The sequence below is a fragment of the Piliocolobus tephrosceles genome, chromosome 6, assembly GCF_002776525.5.
Source record: "Piliocolobus tephrosceles isolate RC106 chromosome 6, ASM277652v3, whole genome shotgun sequence".
Taxonomy (NCBI): Eukaryota; Metazoa; Chordata; class Mammalia; order Primates; family Cercopithecidae; genus Piliocolobus; species Piliocolobus tephrosceles.
Genome location: NC_045439.1, coordinates 77724007 through 77747190, shown reverse-complemented (window position 1 = coordinate 77747190; position 23184 = coordinate 77724007). Strand labels below are relative to the sequence as shown.

The following is a 23184-nucleotide window of genomic DNA, read 5'->3' as shown; positions in this document are numbered from 1 at the left end:
TGCCCAGAAATGCAAACACCACCACCTCCCTTGTGGAACTATCGCCATGATGAAACCAGTATGTAAAGTATTTCGTAGAGTTCTTGCCACATCACAAGTAATAAATATGCCAGATGCTTCTATAAATAACAGTTAATGAAATAATGATAATAACAATAGCAATAATGTAGCAACCTCAAAGTTAAGAGGCCTGGTTCTAGGCTTAGCTGTGTCACTTATTGGCTGTGTGGCTTTAGGGAAATGACCCTCCAAGGCTTGGTATCTGCCTTAAAAAATGAGCAGATCTGTTGACGATTGCTGAGGCCTGTCCAGCATAGCATTCCATAATCGTGTGATCTGTTTAAGGGCCAAGGTTGACAAAGCAGGAAAGGAGAGCAGCAGACACTCAACTTGATGGTAATAGGAGGCCTTATTATATTTTTTTTTTTTTAGAATTGCACAACAACCATCTTTTCCCAGAAACTGCTTTATTTTTATTATTTTATTCCACATTCTGGGCAGCTACAAAGCTCCAAGAAAAGAAACACTTTGTAAACATGGGCACTGAGAAATGAATGTGCTTAATCCTTTACATCTAAGGTCTGCAGAAGTTCATTACTTTTTGTATAATTCCACAAAATATGCCTTTCGCAAACTGCCCTTTTTACGTATGAGAAGAGAGACTACAACTGACTACAAAGCCAGCCGAATGGGAGACTGGAGTGAGCTCATAATGTGAAGATTTATATTTTGCAATAGACGGCTTTGGGCCAGAAAATGAAGCCTAGCAAACAGGTCTAACAACAGCCTGGAGAAAATCTGGTCTCCTTAAAAATACTTTTTTTAAAAAATAAGACACTCTAATTGTGCCATGGAAATTCCACTGGCTAGTCTTTCACTTCCCCACAGGCAGCCAGACTTTTTCCCCTTTCCAGGAAGTCCCTTCCAAGGCTCTGAGTATGCCAAGGATCTACCATTTTTGTGATTGATCCTCTCCTTTCTCCCCACTCAAGCACTTTGATGCTGGGACAAAAGAAATCCATGCTTTCTCTTTCCATGGCTATGGGGCTTCTCGTCCTCTTCTCCCACTGGTAGACTGCTCTTCTGGTCTGTGGCTCCTGTTCTGAGCCGTGTGTAACAAGGAAGTCTCACTGCAGATGTTAGCCCCCTGTGTTCCAACCTAGCTCCATGATTTTCTATCATTGCATGGTTCTTTATAAGCTCTCAGAGGCTAAGGCAGCATTTCCCTGTGTGTGAACCACACACATTAGTTCTAAGACATATTAATTAATAGGTGCTATATGAAAACAAAAAAAAGTAAAGTACAGTCATAGAAGTTTGGGAAATGCTGGGTTAAAATGAAGTTAAAGAGATTACTTCGTACAGGACTTCTAGAGCCTTTAGAGCAATATATGGCGTATGAATCTCTAAGAGGAGAGTAACCAACTTTTATCAAATAATGCTTTTGAGGAAGCTAGGGTTCAAGGGTGAGGAAGGCACAGTGGACCTGAAAGCATTTGTGATCCAAACAAAAGCAACTAAAACAACTGCATTCCTAAGGCTTCTACTTAGAATTGTGTCCTCTACTTAGAATCCACAAAAAACCAAAAGGCATAAAAGAGAAACTAAGTTATAAAGATGGAAAAAACATACCTGGTCAAAAATCCCCATGGCTAAAACAGGCAGTGATGTGTAAACAATGTTAAAAAGGGTGATGAACCACTGGTCATAAACAGTCTGAAAAGAAATATAACATAAAAATGAGAAAGACCATCCATAGTAGTGAGAATATTCACGTTTAAGTAGTGAAAATATTCACATTTAGGTTAAATAACCAGGTTTTCTGAGGTAAGTGGGAGTTGACTTTTGGAATCAGACAAATATGAGTTCTCTCCTAGACCTGCCTCTTATCAGCTCTGCTGCCAATGGGATACTAGATCTCTCTAAATAGCAATTTCTTTATCTCTAAAGTGGTGTATACCCTTCCTGCAGCATGGCAGTGAGGACAAAATAATACATGCAGTACCCCTAACATAGTGCGGGACACGTATGAGCCCCCTGACCTTGTGGTGGGTTGCTATTTCATTCTCCAGGCTTTCAGTGGCTTGTAATGAGTCCAATTATCTGACCTAAGTGGTAAACAAAGGATTCACTAAAATCTTCAGAGATAAATATAGTAATGAGCCTGTTATTTCTATCCTGTTTTAAAATGGACAGGTTTTTGCGGGGGAGTGGTTTAAAGTAAGATGGGCATGAAGCTACATGCTCACTATACTGGGCATAAACAAGCAAAACAATAAAAATATCCCCTCACACCTTTGTAGAGTAATTACACAAGAATCCCCTGCATGGGCCTCACTAAAAGTCAATGAGGCATGTGGAGCAGGCATATATCCCCATTTTGCCAATGAGTACACACAGATGTGGAAACAGAACCTTTCAGTTACAGAGCTTATTACAGACAAAAGCAAAAATTAAAATCCAGGTCTTCAGCTGCTAACCAATGCCCCTTTTACCACTCCATCATTCATTCACTTATTCATTCATTCAATATTTACTGATAAACTGCTATGTGCTAAGTATTAAGTTCTAGTCAATGATAATTCAGCATGATCAATCAAAAATTCCTCACAAAATGTACATTCTAATGCAAAGGGAGGGGAAAGACAATAAAAAAGATCAAATTTACAGAGAGCAGGAGGACTGAGTGAGTAAATTAGTTAGACGGTAGTAAGTGCTAGAGAGGAAAGGGGATAGGAAATGCGGGAGGGCTGTAATTGTAATACAGCGACTGGAGAAAGTCTCACTGAGAAGTGAATTTGAGATAAGATCTGAAGGAAATGGGTCTAACATGCGGCTTTCTGAAACAGTTGGAAATGCTGGGACGTGCAGCATGCCATACTGCAAGTAGGCCCCATGAAACAATCCTAAGGCAAGAAAGCATCCACTGAGCTCAGAGAACAGCAAGGTGGGCTGGTTGGGTGGAGCAGAGTGACCTGTAGGAAGAATAATGGATGTCAGGAGGTAAGAAGAACAATCCTATGTAACTAAACATGGCTTATTACCTAAGAGAAAGTAGAAGACATCAGAGGGCTTTAAGCAAAAGGGCAACCTGGTCTTATTTACATTTTAACAGGATCACTCTGGATGCTATGTGGAGAAGAAACTGAAGACAAAGTGGAAGTGGGAAAGCGGTTACTCAGAGTAACCGTTTCTAATAACGAATTTTAAGTTCTGTGCATGGTAACTCCCCTTTGTTACTCTCTGATTCCTATTTTCGTCATCTGGCCTAAACCCAGCTGTAAGGATTTAGAAAAAGGGACTATATCCAATGGCATGCTGATAAATGTTTAACAACAAACTAAAAAAAAAAAAAAGCCTTGATTTGTAGCGTTTGCCAATTTCCATGGTGTAAATATCCCTCCATGACTGATTTCAAGCAGTGATGCCACTGAATGTGGAGTTGAGACATATTCACCATTATACAGTATTTCTACAATACAGACCCAATATAATCTCAAGAGCATAAACAGTAAAACATGGGAAAATAATTAGGAAGGGATGCGTTTTGAGTATATTAACTGTCTTTTGTTTTTAATATAACTTAAATTGTACATTTACATAATATAACTTTTAATAACGGCTGTATTTAACCACTGGCTCACAAAATTCCTGAAGATTTAACAATCAGTTCTTGTGAATCAGTATGGGCCAGTTCCAAGATACCACAGCCTAGGTCCATGCGGGAGCAAAGTGGTACAAGACAGCAGAAGCCACCTGAAGGATAATGCACTCAACGTGGCATGAGAGAACTTGCAGAAGGGCAGGGCAGTAGTCCACTAGTCAGGCAACCACGAGAACAGACTGGAAAAGCTGGCTGGCACTCCCTGGAACCCCCTCGGGTATTTAGCAGAGGTATCTGAAAGAAGCCTGAATTTATCGTACAGGATAGGGGGCACGTACCATAATAATTGATTCATACCAAACCTCCTGCTGAAGATAACGAAAAAAGTTGAGAATAAACAAAAGCATCTTCATCAAAGTATCAGTGAACTAACAAGACAGTGGGAAATGACTGGTCAAGATCAAGAAGAGAATTAGAACTTAATAACTATCTCAAGGCCTAGGATAATGCTATTCTTCTCCAGACTCTATGTTTATTTCCTTATACCAGCTGTTGAGGATAGAATGAAGGCCTGATATTTTCTGGGTTAGCCAACTGTCCTGCTATGACAGAGTCTGTGACCTCACTGCTGGGAGGCTGCCTTTGGGTCCCAGCCCAGAGTAGGAAGGGTTTCATCATGATCTCTACCCTTGATGAGCACTGAACCTTCTCCCTTCAGCCCAGGAAACTACTGAAGGCACAGCTCAGTCTGTGAATTGCCTCCTGTAAATAATCAACACTCCCAAGGTACATGGTTCAGAGCAGTGTGACCCTACAGGGTCCCAGCCCAGAGCAGCAGTTGTGACAGGGTCCCAGTATCCAATTCCTATCTATCCTCAAGAGTCTACCAAAACTGCAGCTCAGCCTCTGTATCTCCCTTCTGATGAGTGAATGTGTCCAACCCTACTTCTAGATACATACGTTCACAAATGTCTATCTTGGTGCAGCGAGATACACATAAAAGTACTCATAGCAGCTACTGGTCATAATAGTCCCCAAACAAAAACAACCAAAACATCTTTCAAGCGTGGGATAAAGATATTATCACGTATCGATACAACAGAATACTGCAGAATAATGAAAAGCAAAGAATTATAACTATATCCAAAAACATAAATGAATAAAAACTACATATAATATTGAACAAAAGAAGCCAGATACAAAGGCATAATTGCATTTAAATACAGTGCGAAAGTATGAAAATCTACTTCTATGTTGTTTTGGAACTCCTAATCATATGGTAATATTATAAAACAGAAGAAACGTGACTGTAAGATGGCAGGGTAATGGTTACCTCTAGAGGATTGGAAAAGAGGTCTCGAGGAAAAGTCGGGTAGCTCTTGAGTGTTTAGAAATGTTATATTTCTCGCAGTGGATCATGGTACATGGGTGTTCATTTCATAACAATTTAAGCTGATATTTATATACTTTTTAATATATTTGTTAAACTTTACAAATGATAAAAAAATTAAAAATTAAACATGTGAACTTATTTTATAGTTATAGCCCAGTGAGACTTCAGAAAGGAGGAAGATACCAAAAATCCTGATGCCCAGGCCACACCCCAGGCCAGTTAAATCGGTATCTCTGGGAGAAGGATCTAAGTTTTGGTCATTTTAAATTTTTCCCAGGTAATTCCAATGTGACACCAAGATTGGGAATTACACTCACTTTCTTTTTTTTTTTTTTTTTTAAATCAGAGCAGCTGACACAAATCTTCAACTCGTTGATGATGGCATCTGACAGTTTCAGCTATTAAGAAGAGAGAAAGAATCTGAGAAATTATGGCATACTCAACTGTGGACAGCTGAGTCTGGCATAGTGTGCCCTCATCACCACAAACAGGCTCGTATTACAAGCTACAAGCTACACTTATTCGACAACTATCAGCATTTGTCAACTGGCGCACAGATTTGAAGCCTCATTTCACAACTGGAGCAAGAGAGGACAGAAAGGAAAAATCAGAATAAGGTTTCAATGAGTTTCTGCAAATTCTCAGAAATCAGTGTCACAATAACAAAAAGAAAAAAAATAGCTGATATTTATTAAACATCTACTCTGTGCCATTTTAAGTGCTTTACATATAGCGGCTCATTAAATTTGAACAACCCCATGAGGTAGGTGCTGTTAATAGTTCTCAGTTTATAAATGGGAAAACTGAGGGCTATCAAGGTTAGGAGATGGCTCAATATCATACCTTAAATGCAAAGGTTTTCTCCAGGATGTGCTTATTTCACATTGCATGCCTGTATCAAAATATCTCATGTACCCAATAAATACATACACCTACTATGTACCCACAACTTTTTAATTATATTTTTTAAAACCTAAAGGGAAAAAAAGGTTTTCCAAGTATAGTTCAGAACCTTTTAGGGGATCCATAATGTCAAAACTATTTTCACAATAATACAAAAAGTTAGGTATTTACCCTTTCCCCCCATTCTCTCATAAGTGTATACGATACGTGACATCACAGCTGGCTGAATGCAGGTGCTATGAGAACCCAGGTGTTTTCTATTATGTTAACTAGTTTTACAAAAGTGTGAAACAATGGCATTCTTCTCATTAACTTGTTTTTGTTTCAGAAAATGTAAGCATTTTTCTTAAAAATGTTACTTTTGTAAACATGTCATGGGTTCACCATTTTTTAACAAATTAATAAAAGTGTTTAGATTTTTTTCTTCATTTTCATTCCTAAGATGATAAATATTGATAGTGGGGTCCTGAGATCACAAAGTTTGAGAACTGCCAGCCAAGCAAGTGTCAGAGCCAACTCCAAGCCTATGAACTTCAGTGCCTGCAACATTGACCACTGCATGAAACCACCTCTCTCAGTGGTGTCATCTGGAAAGTTTCCTTGGCCTGGCACGGTGGCTCACACCTGTAATCCCAACACTTTCGGGGGTCGAGGCTAGTGGATCACTTGAGCTCAGGAGTTCAAGACCAGCCTTGGCAACATGGTGAAAACCTCTCTACCAAAAATACAAAAAATTAGCTGGTTGTGGTGGTGTGCACCTGTGGTCCCGGCTACTCGGGAGGCTGAGGCAGGAGAATCACTTGAACATGGGAGGCAGAGGCTGAAGTGAGCCGAGATCACACCATTGCACTCTAGCCTTGGTGACAGAAGTGAAACTCTGTCTCCAAAGAAAAAAGAAAGTTTCCTTGAAGGCTTTTTCCCTCACCTTGTTTAACGTAATTGAGAGCATACAATAAACACAATTTTATATGCTGTTTTTTGGCATTTAAAACAGGGCTCCCCAACAGCCTATAACAGTCCATAGCCTGTTATGAACCAGGCAACACAGCAGGTGAGCGGCAGGCAAGCCAGCCTGAGCTCCACCTCCTATCAGATGAGCAGCTGCATAAGATTCTCATAGGAGCATGAACCCTATTGTGAACTGTGCATGCCAGTTCTATGCCTGATGATCTGTAGTGGAACAGTCTTATCCTAAAACCATCCCCCCGTCTGTGGAAAATTGTCTTCCACGAAACAAACCATCCCCTGGTACCAAAAAGATAGAGGACCACTGATTTAAAATAACAACATTAGCATTGACCTGGCTTAAAACCCTCTAACAGCTTTCCATTTTACTTGGAATGAATCCAGACTCCCTATTCATCATGTCCTAAGAGCCCTTCCTGGTCCCCTGCCTGCCAGCCTCTTCAACTTCACCTCCCAACGTTCTCACCCTCCTTCACCTAGCTGAGGCTTTGCTGATGGGCTTTCTCCAACTTAATCGGCTCATTCCTGCCTCAGGACATTTGCATTGGCTGTGCCCGCTGCCTGGAACACTTTAATCCCAAGGTATTCACATGGAAGTTTCTCTGAACACTTGGGTCACAGCTCCGGTGTCACCTCACCCTCTCAATGAGACCTTTTACATTACTAAGTTCTTTCTTAACAATTCTGATATCATCTTACTGATTTCTTTCCTTATTATCTGTCTTCATCCCACTAGAATATAATCTCCATGAAAACAGAAATTTACTCACAACTACAATTTTAATGCCCAGAGCAGGATCTAGCCATTGGTAGATACTCTATTTTTGTTGACTATAGGTGCTCTATAAATACTTGTTGAATTATTTTACAACTTTTTAGTAAATGCTACATATTTAACTTTCTACTAGGCATTTTCCCACAGATGCACCATAGATTCAAACTCAATATATCAAGACGAGAGCTCATCCTCATACTACCTTAACCAGTTGCCCCTCCTGGGTTCCCTATACCAGTATCTGATACCATCACATCCACCCCAGCATCCAAATCAGAAATCTGAGATTTCTCCCTCTCTCCAACACACCATATCAAATTACTCCCCAAATACCTGACGGCTTGTGTTCCTGCCCAAGCTATGCTTCACTTCTGGAACTTTCCTCCTGTTGTCCCCTCTGCTAGGATGCCCATCCTCTTACTTCTCATCTGCTTCAATGTGTTTGATCCTGGAAGGGTCAGCATGAGATGGGGGGTGTGGGCAGGTCTTCCAGGAAGCCTTTCTGAGCCCTGGCCACTCCCTACTTCCGTGAGTGGCTTCCGGACCACTCATCAGTAGTTCCATGACGCCCCCATACCTCACTGCTTCTTAACTACTGACTTACAATTATTTATATGCTGGTTCCCAGCCCCGTCTCACGAGACTGTGAGCTACTTGAGAGCGGGTAATCTAACTCACCTATGGGGCCCAAGAACCAAACTCAGCGCCTGCTCAATTAAAGGAAGCTGGTGTCTTAAGGGTAAAGGAGTCAGCAGACAGCTGTGTGGACTTGAGCAGGATACTCAATCTCTTTGAGTCTTGGTTTCCTCGGCTATAAAATCAGGATTATAGGGAGGCTGTGAGTATTCAATGAAATGAGGTAAATGCCACTACAGCACCTGAAAGACAGTGCTCAATAAGTGAGCACCATATGATGGAAGGAAGAAAGGAGGGAGGACAGGGGGAGCATGCAAGGATCCAAGCTTCAAGCAATGTGTTTAATGAGTAAATAAAAAGGTATATTTTCATGCTAATTATATTTTTACAAAATAGAATTCTTTATTGAGACAACCATAGATATTTATTTCTATAATAAACTATGGTAGCCATGAGATCAATATAACATCAGAACAAGATTTAAAGAAAAATTAGTACCTTGGTACAATTACTTTCTTCATGAATACTTAATTATATCAATCACTGTTCACTCTAATTATGGTTTTTATCTCAGGATCTACCAAAATGTGTTAACCTGAGTCCTTTACCTTAGAAACCAACTTTGCCAGTTATGGGCATTGGCTTAGCACAGTTTAGACTTCAGGGTCTTTCACAGAAATTAAGGCTACAAGCAATATTTTTTTGTTTGTTTTTTTGAGATGGAGTTTCACTCTTTTGCCCAGGTTGGAGTGAAATGGCAGGATCTCGGCTCACTGCAACCTCCACCCCCCGGGTTCAAGCAATTCTCCTGCCTCAGCCTCCCGAGTAGCTGGGATTATAGGTGCCTGCCACCATGCCTGGCTAACTTTTGTATTTTTAGTAGAGACAGGGTTTCACCATGTTGGCCAGGCTGATCTTGAACTCCTGACCTCAGGTGATCCACCTGCCTCGGCTTCCCAAAGTACTGGGATTACAAGCATAAACCACTGCTCCCGGTCAAGCAATGTTTCTTCTACAACAGGTTTCTGTTCAAGAATCCTTGCAAGAGATCTGCAGCTACTCAAATAGCTATTCTAGTAAATGCCCCACTTCTTCTTGCAGTCCTTAAATCCCCTTGGAAAAATTTTAAGTCCCCCTTCTGGTGACTAGCACTAGCTGAGAGGGACACACGAGCCCAGATCAACCTCCCTGTTTCTCCCCTTCCGAGCATGCTCAGGCATTCTACCACCTCTCCTTCCCTCCCAACCCACCCAACACAGGTTGACCAGATGCCCTGAAGAGAGGGGAGGGTGGAGGTTGAGGGGTGAGGATTCTTTTCAGATTTCTAGGCTGACACTCTGATTTTGGGTGACTCAGATTGTTTCTGTGAAAGGAGTCCCACAAAAAACTCTTTTCCCTAAGGTGCCTGACTCACAGGGGAAGCCATGCCACCTCTGCCTCCGAAATATTTGTTCCCTATCTCCAATATTCTGAACAAGAGAGAAAAGCCATGCTACTGCAAGATGTCACAGGTCTGTTTAAAATCCTATAAGTGTCTCTTCATGGATCAGAAAAAAAAGAGGGAGGAGAGTTCATTTTTCCAACTTCACTGTTTTTCTATTTAAGGAAAGCTTCTCCTTGCTCCCTTCTTTATGGGAGCAATTTATCAGCCTTATCAACCATTTTATATAGTTAAAAATACTCCAGCTACAAATTACAATCTAAAAACAGCTTGGAGAACACAAAACCTGTGATTTATAGAATGACACATTTAAATAAACCTTAATAAAGTTCTCAAACAGCTACAAAGGGCTTTCTGCTCTTTCTGCTCGACCACTGGCCGAGCTCCTTGTTCAAATAGCAAGATGACCTTACTACCTCTTTGGAGATGTGTATCCCCCTTTTCCTATGTGTTGCAGAGAAAACCTATCTAATGACCTTTTGGGGGCCTTAAAAAACATTTGTCATTTAAAGAAAACACGCTGTGGAATAAATATGAGGCGCTTAGCCTCAGCACATCTGTTATTGATTTGTGTAATTAGTAAAAACCAGCTCGCGGCATCCAGGAGGAATGACCCAGGCCTGAACACTCGTCCAGTTCCGGACTTTCCCCAGAGCACATCTGGAAGGTGAGGGGGAGCAGAGCTGCCATGCCAGGTGGAGATGGGCTCACAGGTAACCAAATCCATGAAGTCATCAAAGCCTTAAGATTAGTCGCACTCTTTCATGTCACTTTCCAAGCTTTTTGTTGTTTTATTATACTGTTTGACAGAACTAAAGTTTTTCCAGCCTTGACAAGATAATTGCTTCCATATCACAGTAGAATTGAAGAAAAAAAAAACCATACACAGCCCTGTATCTCACTGACAATGATAAATTGTTATCAGATAATATCCTCTCACAAGTACACAGTACCAGTAGTTGCATAGTTTTGAGCATGAATTTTCTAAATAGGACCTCAACTAATTTTTTTTTTAATTTAGCTGTATCCTTGGTGGGGGACAGTTCCTCTTTATGAAAAGTCCTGAGGGCATAGGGTGCTTTTAAAATAAGTTACAGGTATAAATAGTGACTCCAAACCCACAGTGAACTCCACAAAACTCATATGGGTTTCAATAATAGATTGGGATAAGGCATGTCCTTAAAAGGCATCCATGATTCAGTTTAGAGACTTAGTCTCCTTTATCCAAACCTCTCTGGTGCAGAAATCTGGCTGGAAATCTCATTAGAACAAATTTAATTTAATTTGTTTCTCAGTGGCAGTTGAGTTGGAGCGTTTGCCAGCAGAAGGTGTCCTCAAGCTTCCAGATGATTCTACAAAACAGTTTGCCTAGGGACAGGCCCATCCCTCCCACAGCACTAAGCTATGACACATCGCACAAGACATGAGGTCTCTTTCAATAGAGGGCTCATTTCCTCCACATAGTCATATCGAACTGAGTGTTTCTGGACATTTCTCCTCTAGATTCCAAATAAGGCAAACATTTGCTGATTAGGGGTTTAGGGAAGACAGTGTTTTGTTTTGTTTAAAAAAAAAAAAGATATAGCCATTAGCTTTTCCAAATTTATAACAACCCAAGAGGTCACTTATCATCAGGTAGAGTAGGCAGAGCACTGAAGCGCAACCCAGAAGACTTGGTTCCGGTCCTAGCTTTGCCTACCACTGATCCTCAGCTCCTGGGGCATCAGACTCCTCCTCTGTAAAACGAGGGACTGGACTCAGTATCTCTGAAATTCTCTGCCAGAGTAAACATTCTAGGTTTCCACAAGATACATACTTTTTGTTCTTTGTTCCCACTGCTTCTCCCAGGAAATTCCACTCAATATAGGAAACAAAAGGGAGTCTGGTCTGCGGGTTCTTTTCACTGTATATCCCAAGCCAATCACAACATAAGCAGCATACTGAAGTTAACCAGAGGAAAGTCCATAAACCAACTACAACCCAGCCTACATCACATGACCATCCATCACAGATGTCCTAAGTGCCATCATCCCACAGGCAGTGATGCTCCCACCCATCCGCCCTCTTGAAGCCTTGCACACCACAGCTGGATTTGCCTACACATCTGCCCCAGCCCACCTACCAGGATGGGGCACTGGCTGGAATCTACTGGAGCTCTCATCAGAGAATAATTGCCTGGATAAAATCCACCAGGCACCAAAGACAGACTGATGTAGTAAAGAAATAGCACATGTCACTTCATTAAATAATTAAACTGGTGTTTTAGAAAGTCAACATTGTGTCTTAAAAAACACAATCTGTTTACATTTGGTCAGATGTTTTCAGCTGAAGAAAGGATTACTTCCAAACAATCTGCTGAGAGGTACAGGGAAGAATATTTAGGTGCTTATGAATGATGCTGGGATTTGACAGGGTTGGCCCCAAGACATGGCTTATCCATAGTAAATTTATTCCAAAAGAAACTTTTGGTAGAGAAATAAGAGAAAGGAGATTACGGGGTTATTCAACATTTGTTTTGCATTTATGAAAATAAAATCTTTCCCAGACTGTAGGTTCCTTGAGGGCAGGAACGGCATCCCTTTGATTCACTCTGTTGTTCCTTGGGGCGGGGAGGGGCATCAGAGGACCTGGTCCTAAACTGGCACCCAGTTTATTGTTGGTAAATGAACAAGCATTCAGACCATAGGTTCTGCACTGGAGAATATGTGTGCAACTCTCACTGCTGCTGGGGCTGGACAGAGAAAGTGACGGAAGATTGGGCCTACCTGGGAATGGCCTCTAAAGAGATGCCAGCTATTACCAACTCTGCCAGGCCTTGGAGTTATTACTACTGGCTCCATTTCACTATGGAGCTTTCAATTCTGTTAACGCAGTTTAGGAGAGGGGTGGCAGGGAGTGGGAAGATCTCAGACAGCTGACTTTCTTTAAAAGACTGAAAGTACGTGGCTGTCTATGGGGCTTTAAGGGCTAAGAAAGCCTCATCACCCGCCACATGGTGTTGGAGGCCAAAGCCACATGTTGGGTGATCTTAACGGGGAGTGAGAGAGTATGATGGTGAAATTGTCCCCCATTCAAAAATTCTCATTCTCTGTAGACTAATGTTCTGACAAATATGTTGTTTTCTTTTCACTTGCCTCATTTACAGCATATTGTCCTTAGAAAAACAGGACTAAAAAAAGCCAAAACATTTTTCAGTTAAACCTGTTGCTAATCAGGCCCTTCCAGGGAAAAACAGGGAATGGAAAAGAGACAATGATCCCTGCCAATCTCAATTCCAAATCCAAGTCACCTGCACAGCCAGTCTTCAGTACCGCTAACATGCCAGGGCACTCCCATGTGGGGTGAGGCTGGGGAACACCGGAGTTTCCATCTTTACAGTGGTAGAACACCTGCTCTAGAACAGGCTTCTTGCTGTAGACAACACTGCTAAATAAGCTCCCCCTTCAATGCCATGCAGTTTTTGAAAGGTATTTCTGAATGAGTTGGTGTTAAATACAATTTTAGAAATTAGAATATTTTAGCTAATTACAGGTCAGTGGGAAAGTGTATGAGGGGAGGGATGTCCTCCTTTTACTCCATTGTCTCACACCCTTCTGCAAATCAGGCTCCAAATCCCTGAAGGGAGCTAGAATTTCAGGCCTTCAGATCTCCACTTAATTTTTAAAATATTCACACACTTGCTTGCAGACTAATTGCGCCTAAGTCATCCCAGATCCTCCCAAGTCATCCTAGATCCTCACACATTTCTCCTTTCCCCATGCTCTCATATTACCTTTAAATACAAGTTGTTTTTTGTTTTGTTTTGTTTTTTCTGTTTTCGTTTTTTGTTTTTTTGAGATGGAGTCTTGCTCCATCACCCAGACTGGAGTGCAGTGGTGTGATCGTGGCTCACTGCAACCTCCATCTCCCAGGTTCAAATGATCCTCCTGCCTCAGCCTCCTAAGTAGCTGGGATTACAGGCACGCTTCACCATGTCCGGCTATTTTTTGTATTTTTGGTAGAGACAAAGTTTCACTATGTTGGCTAGGCTGGTCTCAAACTCCTGACCTCAAGTGATCTGCCCACCTTGGCCTCCCAAAGTGCCAGGATTGCAGGCGTGAGCCACTGCACCGAACTGAATACAATATTTCTATTAGACTTATTTATTTATGCACTTCTTTATTTCCCAATGAGAAAACCAGTTCTAGGTGGGCAAGAGTTTGTCCTTTTCATTATTTTGTCTTTATAGCAAGCAAGTCTTTCTATTAGCAAGTTGACAATGTCATGTGACTCACAGATGAGGAAGACCGAAATTATTAAATTAAAAACAACATCTTGGGCCAGGCACAGTGGCTCACGCCTGTAATCCCAGCATTTTGAGGGGCCGAGACGGGTGGATCACAAGGTCAGAAGATTGAGACTATCCTGGTCGACATGGTGAAACCCTGTCTCTACTTAAAAAATACAAAAATTAGTTGGGTGTGATGGCATGTGCCTGTAGTCCCAGCTACTCAGGAGGCTGAGGCAGGAGAATCACCTGAACCCAGGAGGCGGAGGTTGCAGTGAGCCAAGATCGCACCACTGCACTCCAGCTTGGCAACAGAGCAAGACTCGTCTAAAAAAAAAAAAAAATCTTAAATGTCTATAGACTCAGAATAGTTAAATAATTTATAATCTGTGTTTCAGAATGTCATTAAGAAAAATAACATTTGAAGAATGTAAATCAAGAGAACTTTCTCAAAGTGTGACAAGTTCTGTTTTTAATAAGAAAGCTGTAAAAGAATATGATTTTAGTAGCATAAAAGTTGAGATATATTCACATATAAATATATTTATAATATTAAAAAAAAATCTTTGAGAATAATGGAAAAGACTTTGCAGAAGTTTAAATGTAAACCCTTACTTTGGTATATAAAACAGGGGTATTTTGTCCCTTGGACTAGAGTTAATTATTAAAGTAGGAAGTTTTTATAAAGGGAGAAACATAAATAGCCTGTTCCTATGGGGACAATATTCTTGGCATCATTTTGCTCTTTGCATGTCTTATTGTTTTCAAAACACTAGAACTGGGATAAATAGCAAGGCAATGTCAAGCTTTGAAATTGTTGCTATAGAAGCATCTATTCCAGAATTTCCGAAAGTGAGTTCCATATGGCACCTGTTCTACATGACATTACATGTGTTGCTTAGAAAAAGCAGCATTCCAGCCGGGCACGGTGGCTCACGCTTGTAATCACAACACTTTGGGAGGCCAAGATGGGTGGATTACAAGGTCATGAGATCGAGACCATCCTGGCTAACACAGTGAAACCTCGTCTCTACTAAAAAAAAAAAAAAAAAATTAGCCAGGCATGGTGGTGGGTGTCTGTAGTCCCAGCTAGTCCGGAGGCTGAGGCAGGAGAATGGCTTGAACCTGGGAGGCAGAGCTTGCAGTAAGCCAAGATCACACCACTGCACTCCAGCCTGGGCGACAGAGTGAGACTCTGTCTCAAAAACAAAAACAAAACCACACACACACAAAAGAAAAAGCAGCATTCCATGCCAAATGAGTTTGGGTAATAATACCAAATCTCATTGACTCTAAAGCACAATTGATTGTTAGAAATACCATTATCAATGCCAAAATTCGACCAAATGGGGAATCTGACATTCCCATAAAGGTAGGGCAACAAAGAGCTACAACCTCAGTGTAAAAAAGAAATCTTCATGCAGAAAGGGACTGCAAGGAAACTAGCCTGTGTCAGCTTTGCACTAACTAAAGGGAGAGACAGAATCTCTCTTGAAAACATGGACCTCAAGCTGCTATTCACTAGAATCTACAATCTGAATTCAAAAAGTGTATGGAAAGAGAAAGATCTTAGGCTGGCAGCAGTGCCCACAGGGAACTGGGAGAAGTCACACTTGACTTCTTGCTCTCTGGAAACCTGACTTCAATCCAGATCAAAGGATATTGTAATATACTTTTGACTGTAAAGACATAGCCAAGTTTTAGAGATGTCAGATGTGAGAATACATATATATGCATCCCGAAGTCAAATATAGTAGTGTTTCTTTACATTCAGACTTGTCAGAGCCTACAATTCACAGACTAATGTGAATTATAAATTTTTAAGCCTGAAGAGAGAAGACAGGGAGGTGAGAGTGTGAAGAAATAGAATTTACTGGACAGTGGAACTCCCAAATATTATTTAGAAAATATTGAACAAGAACTGATACAGACTAAGAGGTGGAAACACCCCAAATGTCCATAGATGCATACATGGATAAACAAAATGTAGTATATACATGCAATGTAACGTAATTCAGCCTGAAAAAGAAGAGAAATACTGCCACATGCTACAACATGGATGAATCTGGAGGACATTATGCTAAATGAAATAAGCGTGTCACAAAAAGACAAATACTATATGATTCCATTTATATGAGGTAATTAAAGTAGTAAAACTCATAGAAAAAGAAAGTCGACTGGTGGTTGCCAGGGACTAGGGGAAATGGAAAATTGTTATTCAGTGGATATAAAGTTTCAGCTTTGCAGAATGAAAAAGTTTTAGAGATCTGTTGCACAACAATGTGTACCTACTTAGCACTACCGAACTCTACACTTAAAAATCCTTAAGTTGGTAAATTTTATGTCATGTGTTTTTTACCATAATTAAGCTAATATAGTCCATGATTGTAAAACCTACTTCATATGGTTATTGTAACTATTGAGCTAATACAGGTAAAACATTTAGACAATGCCTGAAGCATAGTAAGTACTATTTAAATGTTAGCTATAATTATGACTTGTTTGTATCTCTACTTGTTAGTGTCAACAATATCATGATTCTACAAAGAAGCTGACCCCACAATATTGATGCCACTACATGGGTACTGTCACTGACTGGTTGTCCTCTCCTTTCCAACAGGTGATAAACAATTGCTACTTATCACTCTCCTGGAAAGCCCATCTATTTCTCTGACAAGTGTGGAAATAAAACTTTAAGCCTTCCACAACATGAAAAGCTAGTAAAATTTGTGAGATCACACTTCGCCATGCCCATCAAGAGCACACTTTTTAACATACGCAGGACATAAGGTCCGGGAGGCACCACGGCCTGACACATAGCAAAAGCTTAGTGAATATTTATTAAATGAGTGAAATCCTTAAATAGTGGGACCAAAGTACCCTTTCCAGTATAAGCTTAGGTCCCAATTTGATAAGGTCATCATACAAATTAGGGCAAAGTAGATAGCAGTCCAGGACTCCTATTCAGAGGCCCAATTATTTTTCTATGGTGATTCCTCCTCTGTCTAAAAAAATGTATCCTGCCCTATTTAAATCAGCCAAGAACCAGCCAAAACACCTGGAAAATCCACTCTATGTGTTTCCTAGAATGAAAGGATGTATAAATAACTAAGAAATGTATCACCCGTAGCCCAATTAACTATTGTATCATATTAATATTAACACAACTGAGAAAAACAGCATTCTACATTCTGAAATCAGTTCCATAACCACATTTAGATCTTAAGACCCTGAGCCCTTTTGCCACAGTAATGGTCAGGCTGCACACGTTTACACAGACCAGATCCGGAGCCTACAGGGATGGCCCCTGGGGTGGATAGAGTAAGTGGCAACTGTGTGAGTTACTGTAGGCACATCGGAATGGCTCTCTTTGCTGCAACTGCCTCAAGCATGGGAAAGGGCTATAGAAAAACACCCAACAACATGAAACGACTAGAAGGCCTTCTATATGGCAGGTAACATTCCAGATTTTATTACAGATGTATTGATGAGTTAGATGTACTTCTTTTCTTCAAGGAGCTAATGGTTAAGCTAGGTGAGATCATAACAGACTGGCTAAACTGGGGAAAGAAATCCTGTACCCTGAACAGACATCCCTTGTCCACCTGGCCCTGTCTTAGTGCAGGTAAAATATGCTTCAGGGACAGTGAACTGGCAAGAGGGCTGAAAGGATTTTAAATCCTCTGGAAAAATTCAACTGGGGGAGATCAGCTGTTTGCTTAACTGGCCTCTCTGCTTTTGAAAAGGTGAATAGGGTCTAACGTTGTTGACAAAACAAAAAGTCAGCAGATTGGACTTTACTCTGCTTTGTGTTCAAGGAAGCAGAACTTGGGATATTCTTCTAGGTTTTCTAGCCCAGTGGTTCTCAAAGTACAGTTCTAGGGTCTAGAGCCCAGTGGGCAGTACTTTAGCCAGCCCTCCATGTGGTTCCCATGCACGCTAAAGCTTGAGAACCACTGGTCCAACCCAATTCACCGGCTTAGGAAAGAACACAGATGGTCAACGGGAACTAACAATGGATTCAAAATGAAGATTGTGCAATTAACTAGAGCTTTCAGTGTAAAAAAACAAAAGGGAAAGAAAGGGACACAGAAAAGAAACATGTTTGTTAAATCAAACATTTCAGAAACCTAATCACAGACAGGTGGTGTGCCTTACAGCTGGGTTCAACCATCAAGCTGCTCATGTCTTTGGGGCAATTATTATTCTCCCTTGCTCTTTTAAAATGCAAATACCGATGAAAGAATAAAAATTCTAGTTGCTTAACATCTGGCTCTGACCAATTTTATCAGAACCCAGAAAACAACCTAAATGTAGAAGTTAGAAGTCATAGAACATTAGTTTCGACTTCACAGTTTTAACAGACAACTTAGAGGAACAGTTGCCTATTCAAGCTTAGTGTGTCTGTACATACAAATCATTGACTACTCTTCTGTGTTCTAAGAGGTTTAAATGCGGTTTGTCCCTTCATAGTCTTGAGATTCTTCAACCTTAAGCCTTTGGAATATGAAAATTAGATCTCTTAGAAACACCCGTTAGCAGATGGTCTTGCTTTGTTCTTATGTGGAAGGAAAATCAACAGACTAGGAAGTCACAGGCCACATTCCCATGCTTGTCTTTGTCGGACAAAGGAGGAATTATGAGCATGTAAATATCCCCAGCCCCATGCCCACTCTGAAGTAGCACTAAGATAAGTTCTAATTCTGAGTAGCTAAAATCAAGACTCTGTTTTACTTCAACTGTCAAGAGATTAACCAAAAAAAAGGCAAAAATATCAACATAATCTACTTTTAGTTTGGGGCATGTTATCCTAAAAAGAGAAAATTAAGAATGGGAACAGATGTACCTCACTTTAAGAAATCTCAACTTCCCAGAAAAAGGGAAAAATATTGAAAACGTACTTTCATTGTAAAAAGGAATTCACTAATCTTCCTCAGCACATGTAAGAGAACAGAAGATGCCAGATTTCATTTATATTCAGTTTTTTTGGAATAAAATAATTTTTTTTAAATCACCTTCATGCATATCGTTGAATCCAGTGTCACTGATAAAACCCAAAGAAGGGAAGAACAACTGGATAAATCTCTGAGAGTTATGGTTACCATTTCATTCTCAAGGACAATCTTTTTTGTGTGTTGTTCAAAATGTCAATGCCATATCTACATTTAAGTTTTTGGTAAAACTTTTTTAAAATTTATAAGTATATTTAGATGATATAGACATTACATTTTACAGTTGATTCATTGGGTCAACACTTTTCTGATATTGAAGATGTGTGGCTAAATAACTATCCTTTAAAATGTATAAGAAGTGATAAAAACAGAATCCTAATTTATAAATTTGCTAATTTTTCTTTCTTCCATCCAGCATTATCTATAGATCAACTTTTAGCTGATGAATTGCTGTCTAAATGGCTTTGGTGTCAGAGTACCAATTACTTCTCCCTAATATAAAACACATTTACCCTCAGCCCAGATACATTTAGTGTGTTAGATAAGAAACCATCTTCCCAGTAAAGATACCTCAATATTTCTTATTAGTGATTCGCAGACTTCTGTTCTAAATTAAAACTCTACAAGCTTACCTGTCATCATACCAAAAACATTTCAACAAAAACTAAAGTATGCACAGAAGGAGTACTCACTGGTTGACTATCTAAATAAGAAAATAAATACATAAAATTTCAGCTAGATACACATTCTTCTTGGGTACAAACCTCAAGTCAACTGTCAATTACATAATTGTAATACTGTCACTTGAATCAGTCATTAAAAACTCTCAATTTATTATTGTTAGTAAAGAGCTATGAAGAAGAGTCATTTGTAATATCATATAAAAAAAAAAAAAAAAAAAAAACATGCTTTTTACCAACCTGGGCTGAGAAACCACAGAAGAAACCAAACCAGAAATGCACAAGTGTAAATGCAAAATTCTTATAGAAGAAATAGCATAAGAATTTGCACATTCGGAAATAAGACCACCTTCCATGAACAAGGAGAAGCCTTTGGAGATATCTAAACTGTGCAAATGAATAGTCGCTGGCTAAGACTGCTTGCAATCCTTCCTGGCCGCTGATGCCAACACCAATGTGAGCACCTACAAAGGAAAGAGGAACACTGTCATTCCCAAAGCAAAGCCACGATCTCTTTCGGAAACTTGTCATTCCTCTTTTATTTATGGAAAACTTGCAGCCATTGCAATTACAATTTTTCACATATATTATCTCATGAAATGCTTATGATAGGTATTTATCTTAGTTTTACAAAAGAGGAAGTCAGGCTCAGAAAAGTTCAGTGACTTATAGAAGTTTTTACAATTGTAAGTGGCAAAGATGGGGTTAAAGTCACATATTACAAATGTGGGTCTGGTGTTCTTTCCTCTACACCGCACCTACTTACTTCCTCAAATAGTATAAGGTGAACGACATCCTTTTCTAGGCTAAAACTACACAAATGGTTTATTTAAAAACAAAGAAATTTTGTTATGAATGCTAATAATGGTGGTAGCATTGGACCCAGAATTATCATTCATTTTAGAATCACTGGCAAAATTAAATTTTAACGCAATCTAGTGATTATATATTGCCAAATGCTGAAACTGAGGACCCCATGTATGTAGCATACCCCATTGAGCAAATATCCTCTTACTTTTAATCATGCTGACATCATTGGCTCCATCACCAATGGCCAAAGTAACAGCATTTCTGTACTTCTTCACCAGCTCTACCACTTGGGCTTTCTGGAGTGGAGTGACCCTGCAGCAAACTACAGTCTTACACATGCAAGCAAGTTCTAGGAGATCATTCTTGACATCACTTTCTAGGGCATGAGCCTGTGTGATTAAAAATAAAATTCAAAAAAGAACAGGAAACAACAAATGTCTTGTTTCTCAACTGATTTGTTTGCTAAACTGTTTCATTCACTTCAAAAAGTCATTGTTGATTCAGAATCACACAAGCAACAAAAACTAAAGAAATAAGTGTTGAACTCCTACCAAGTGAATTTTAAAATACTACTAAGGAATTTCAAAATAAAAATAAAAGAAACCACCATTTATATGTCTTCCTTGATATCATGCTGCACTGGAGAGAGTTAAATGCTGGAGAAGTTCTAGAAACCATTAAAATTGCTGAAAACAAAAGACAGAACCTATCTACCAGCTCACCAAGTTTAGAATGAATTACAAATGATGATGATTTGTTTATTCTATGTGATGGGCTTTTTGTTTCTTTGTATTGTTGTTTTGTATATTTAGTTTGTTGTTTTGTATATTTAGTTTGTTGTTGTGATTATTAATGTGCAGGCAGGATGAAAAGCAGATGACCTGGTGATTGTCCCTTGAAGAACATAATGACTGAAACCCAGAGAGGCCTGTGCAAAAGAGGGGCATGCAAGCTATGTCACAGACAGGGTTCCTCAACCATTTCTACTCTTTTTCCTATCCAAATGCATAAGAGCCTTTAGATATGTCAAGAAATTACTAAAAAAGATAGCACAATCCCTTCCAATTAACTGTGCAAGTTTTTTTCCTAGAAAATGTTTTACTGTAAATTATTTAATAAACACATTAAGAGGAAACAGAAATCCACTTACACTTTGAGTCATCAGTATCTTTGCGTGAATCTTTAGCAAGACATTCACAGCCCATCACAATCTGGCCCCGGCGTTCCTTTTGAGTTTTATCTTCTAGCATCACCTTTAAGTCTACACTTTTTTCCCACCATGCCAAATCACTCGTTCCTCATGATTGAATGGGCTCTTTCTTGCCTCTGTGCCTTTGTACTTGCCATTACCTCTCCTTGAAAATATCACTCTCTCCAGGAAGTCTTCCCTGATCCTCCCACAAGGAAGTAAATTTGTCTCCCTCTGCGCTCTCAAAGCATTGTGTTCATTCCTCTCTTACAGTATTTGTCATACCACTGTGTGATTATCTCACCCACTAGACAGCATTCCCTAAAACAAGAACCATGTTCTATTCACAGTCTTATCCTCAGACTTCAGCACTGTGACCTGGGCAGGCTTAATAAAAATACCAATGGATGAATGGCTGGATCGGTAAATGAGTATAAAAACATAACTCAGCACAGAAAATTCTCATGTTCAAACCTATAATCCCTAGGTGAAATTGTGAGTTGGCATTTTCAAATATTATCACTCTTTCTGAAAGAGAAAACAGATAACTGCCTGTCTTGCCTAGAATGGTCTCTTTCTCTCCGTTTCTCTCTCTCTCTCTCTCTTTTTTTATTATCAGCAAGTGAAAAACTATGCTAAGACTCTGAGCAAAAAACAAAGGCCCAATTACATTCTGCAAAACATCAGGGTTTAAGCAAATTAGAATCATGATTTAGGGAAAAAAAAAAAAAAAAAAAAAGATTTCTGACCATACTAGCAAAAACATAGTCAAGTCTCCTTAAATTAAAAATGACATTTCATGGTTCCATGAGTTTCAGGCTTTAAAGCTGATGGGGTTCTTGAAGAGCATCTATCTTACCTCCTTCTTTCAATGCACTTAGAGACAGAGAGAGAAAAATGGTATAAATTATCACCTGAGTACTCTAATGCCACCACACACTGGATTCTTTGAGCCTGAGAGAAAGTCAAAGTATAATTCATAAGGTCCCCTTTCTATATTGTGGTCTCTGGGCAATTCAGCTTGGGGGCCACCAGCTTTAAGACCCAGATGACAGTCATAATTTTCAGTTACTGTTATTCTGTGCAAAAGAGAATTTGGTGTCATTTGGACAAGCTTTCAGCTGAGTTTGGCCTGCAGCTGAGCTCTGTAACTTTCCGTGGTGTAGAAGGCAACACATCATTATGTCGGAATCCAGCTGGATAATGCTGTAAGCACTAAGAGCTAACAACAGACAGCTGATCGCAAGGGAGAAAACACAATATCCTCATATCCAACTTCTTTTGTCCTCTAAGAAACTGTCTACAAGAAGATATATTTATTTTCCAAATTCCAAAGTGAAAAATGATCATCAAAGCCAGAGAAAGATATGAGATTCTTTGTGCATATAAATTATAATTTCACTGGTGTGTAATTGGAGCTTTTGTATTTTAAATTAGAAACTCAGAAGAGTATTTTCATGTTTGTTCAAGATTTAGAATCTGAACTACATTAAAAGTACAATGCAAGTTCATTCTATTAGGACAAGAACCAGATTTCCTAATCAAAGCAAATTGTTTGGCATTGCTGT

At 39.7% G+C, this 23184-nt stretch overlaps 1 protein-coding gene across 4 annotated transcripts in view; it reads right to left on the bottom strand.

Annotated features, from left to right (window-relative positions):
* The window catches only part of ATP8B4 (ATPase phospholipid transporting 8B4 (putative)), a 284458-nt gene that overhangs the window by 22085 nt on the left and 239189 nt on the right, over positions 1-23184 (bottom strand). For all 4 annotated transcript variants that reach the window (XM_023227177.2, XM_023227176.2, XM_023227178.2 and 1 more), the window contains 3 exons: positions 20633-20816; positions 19858-20081; positions 1633-1716 (listed from right to left, as the gene is read on the bottom strand). In XM_023227177.2, coding sequence (XP_023082945.2) covers positions 1633-1716; positions 19858-20081; positions 20633-20816 — 492 coding nt within the window. The remainder of the gene's footprint in view (positions 1-1632; positions 1717-19857; positions 20082-20632; positions 20817-23184) is intronic.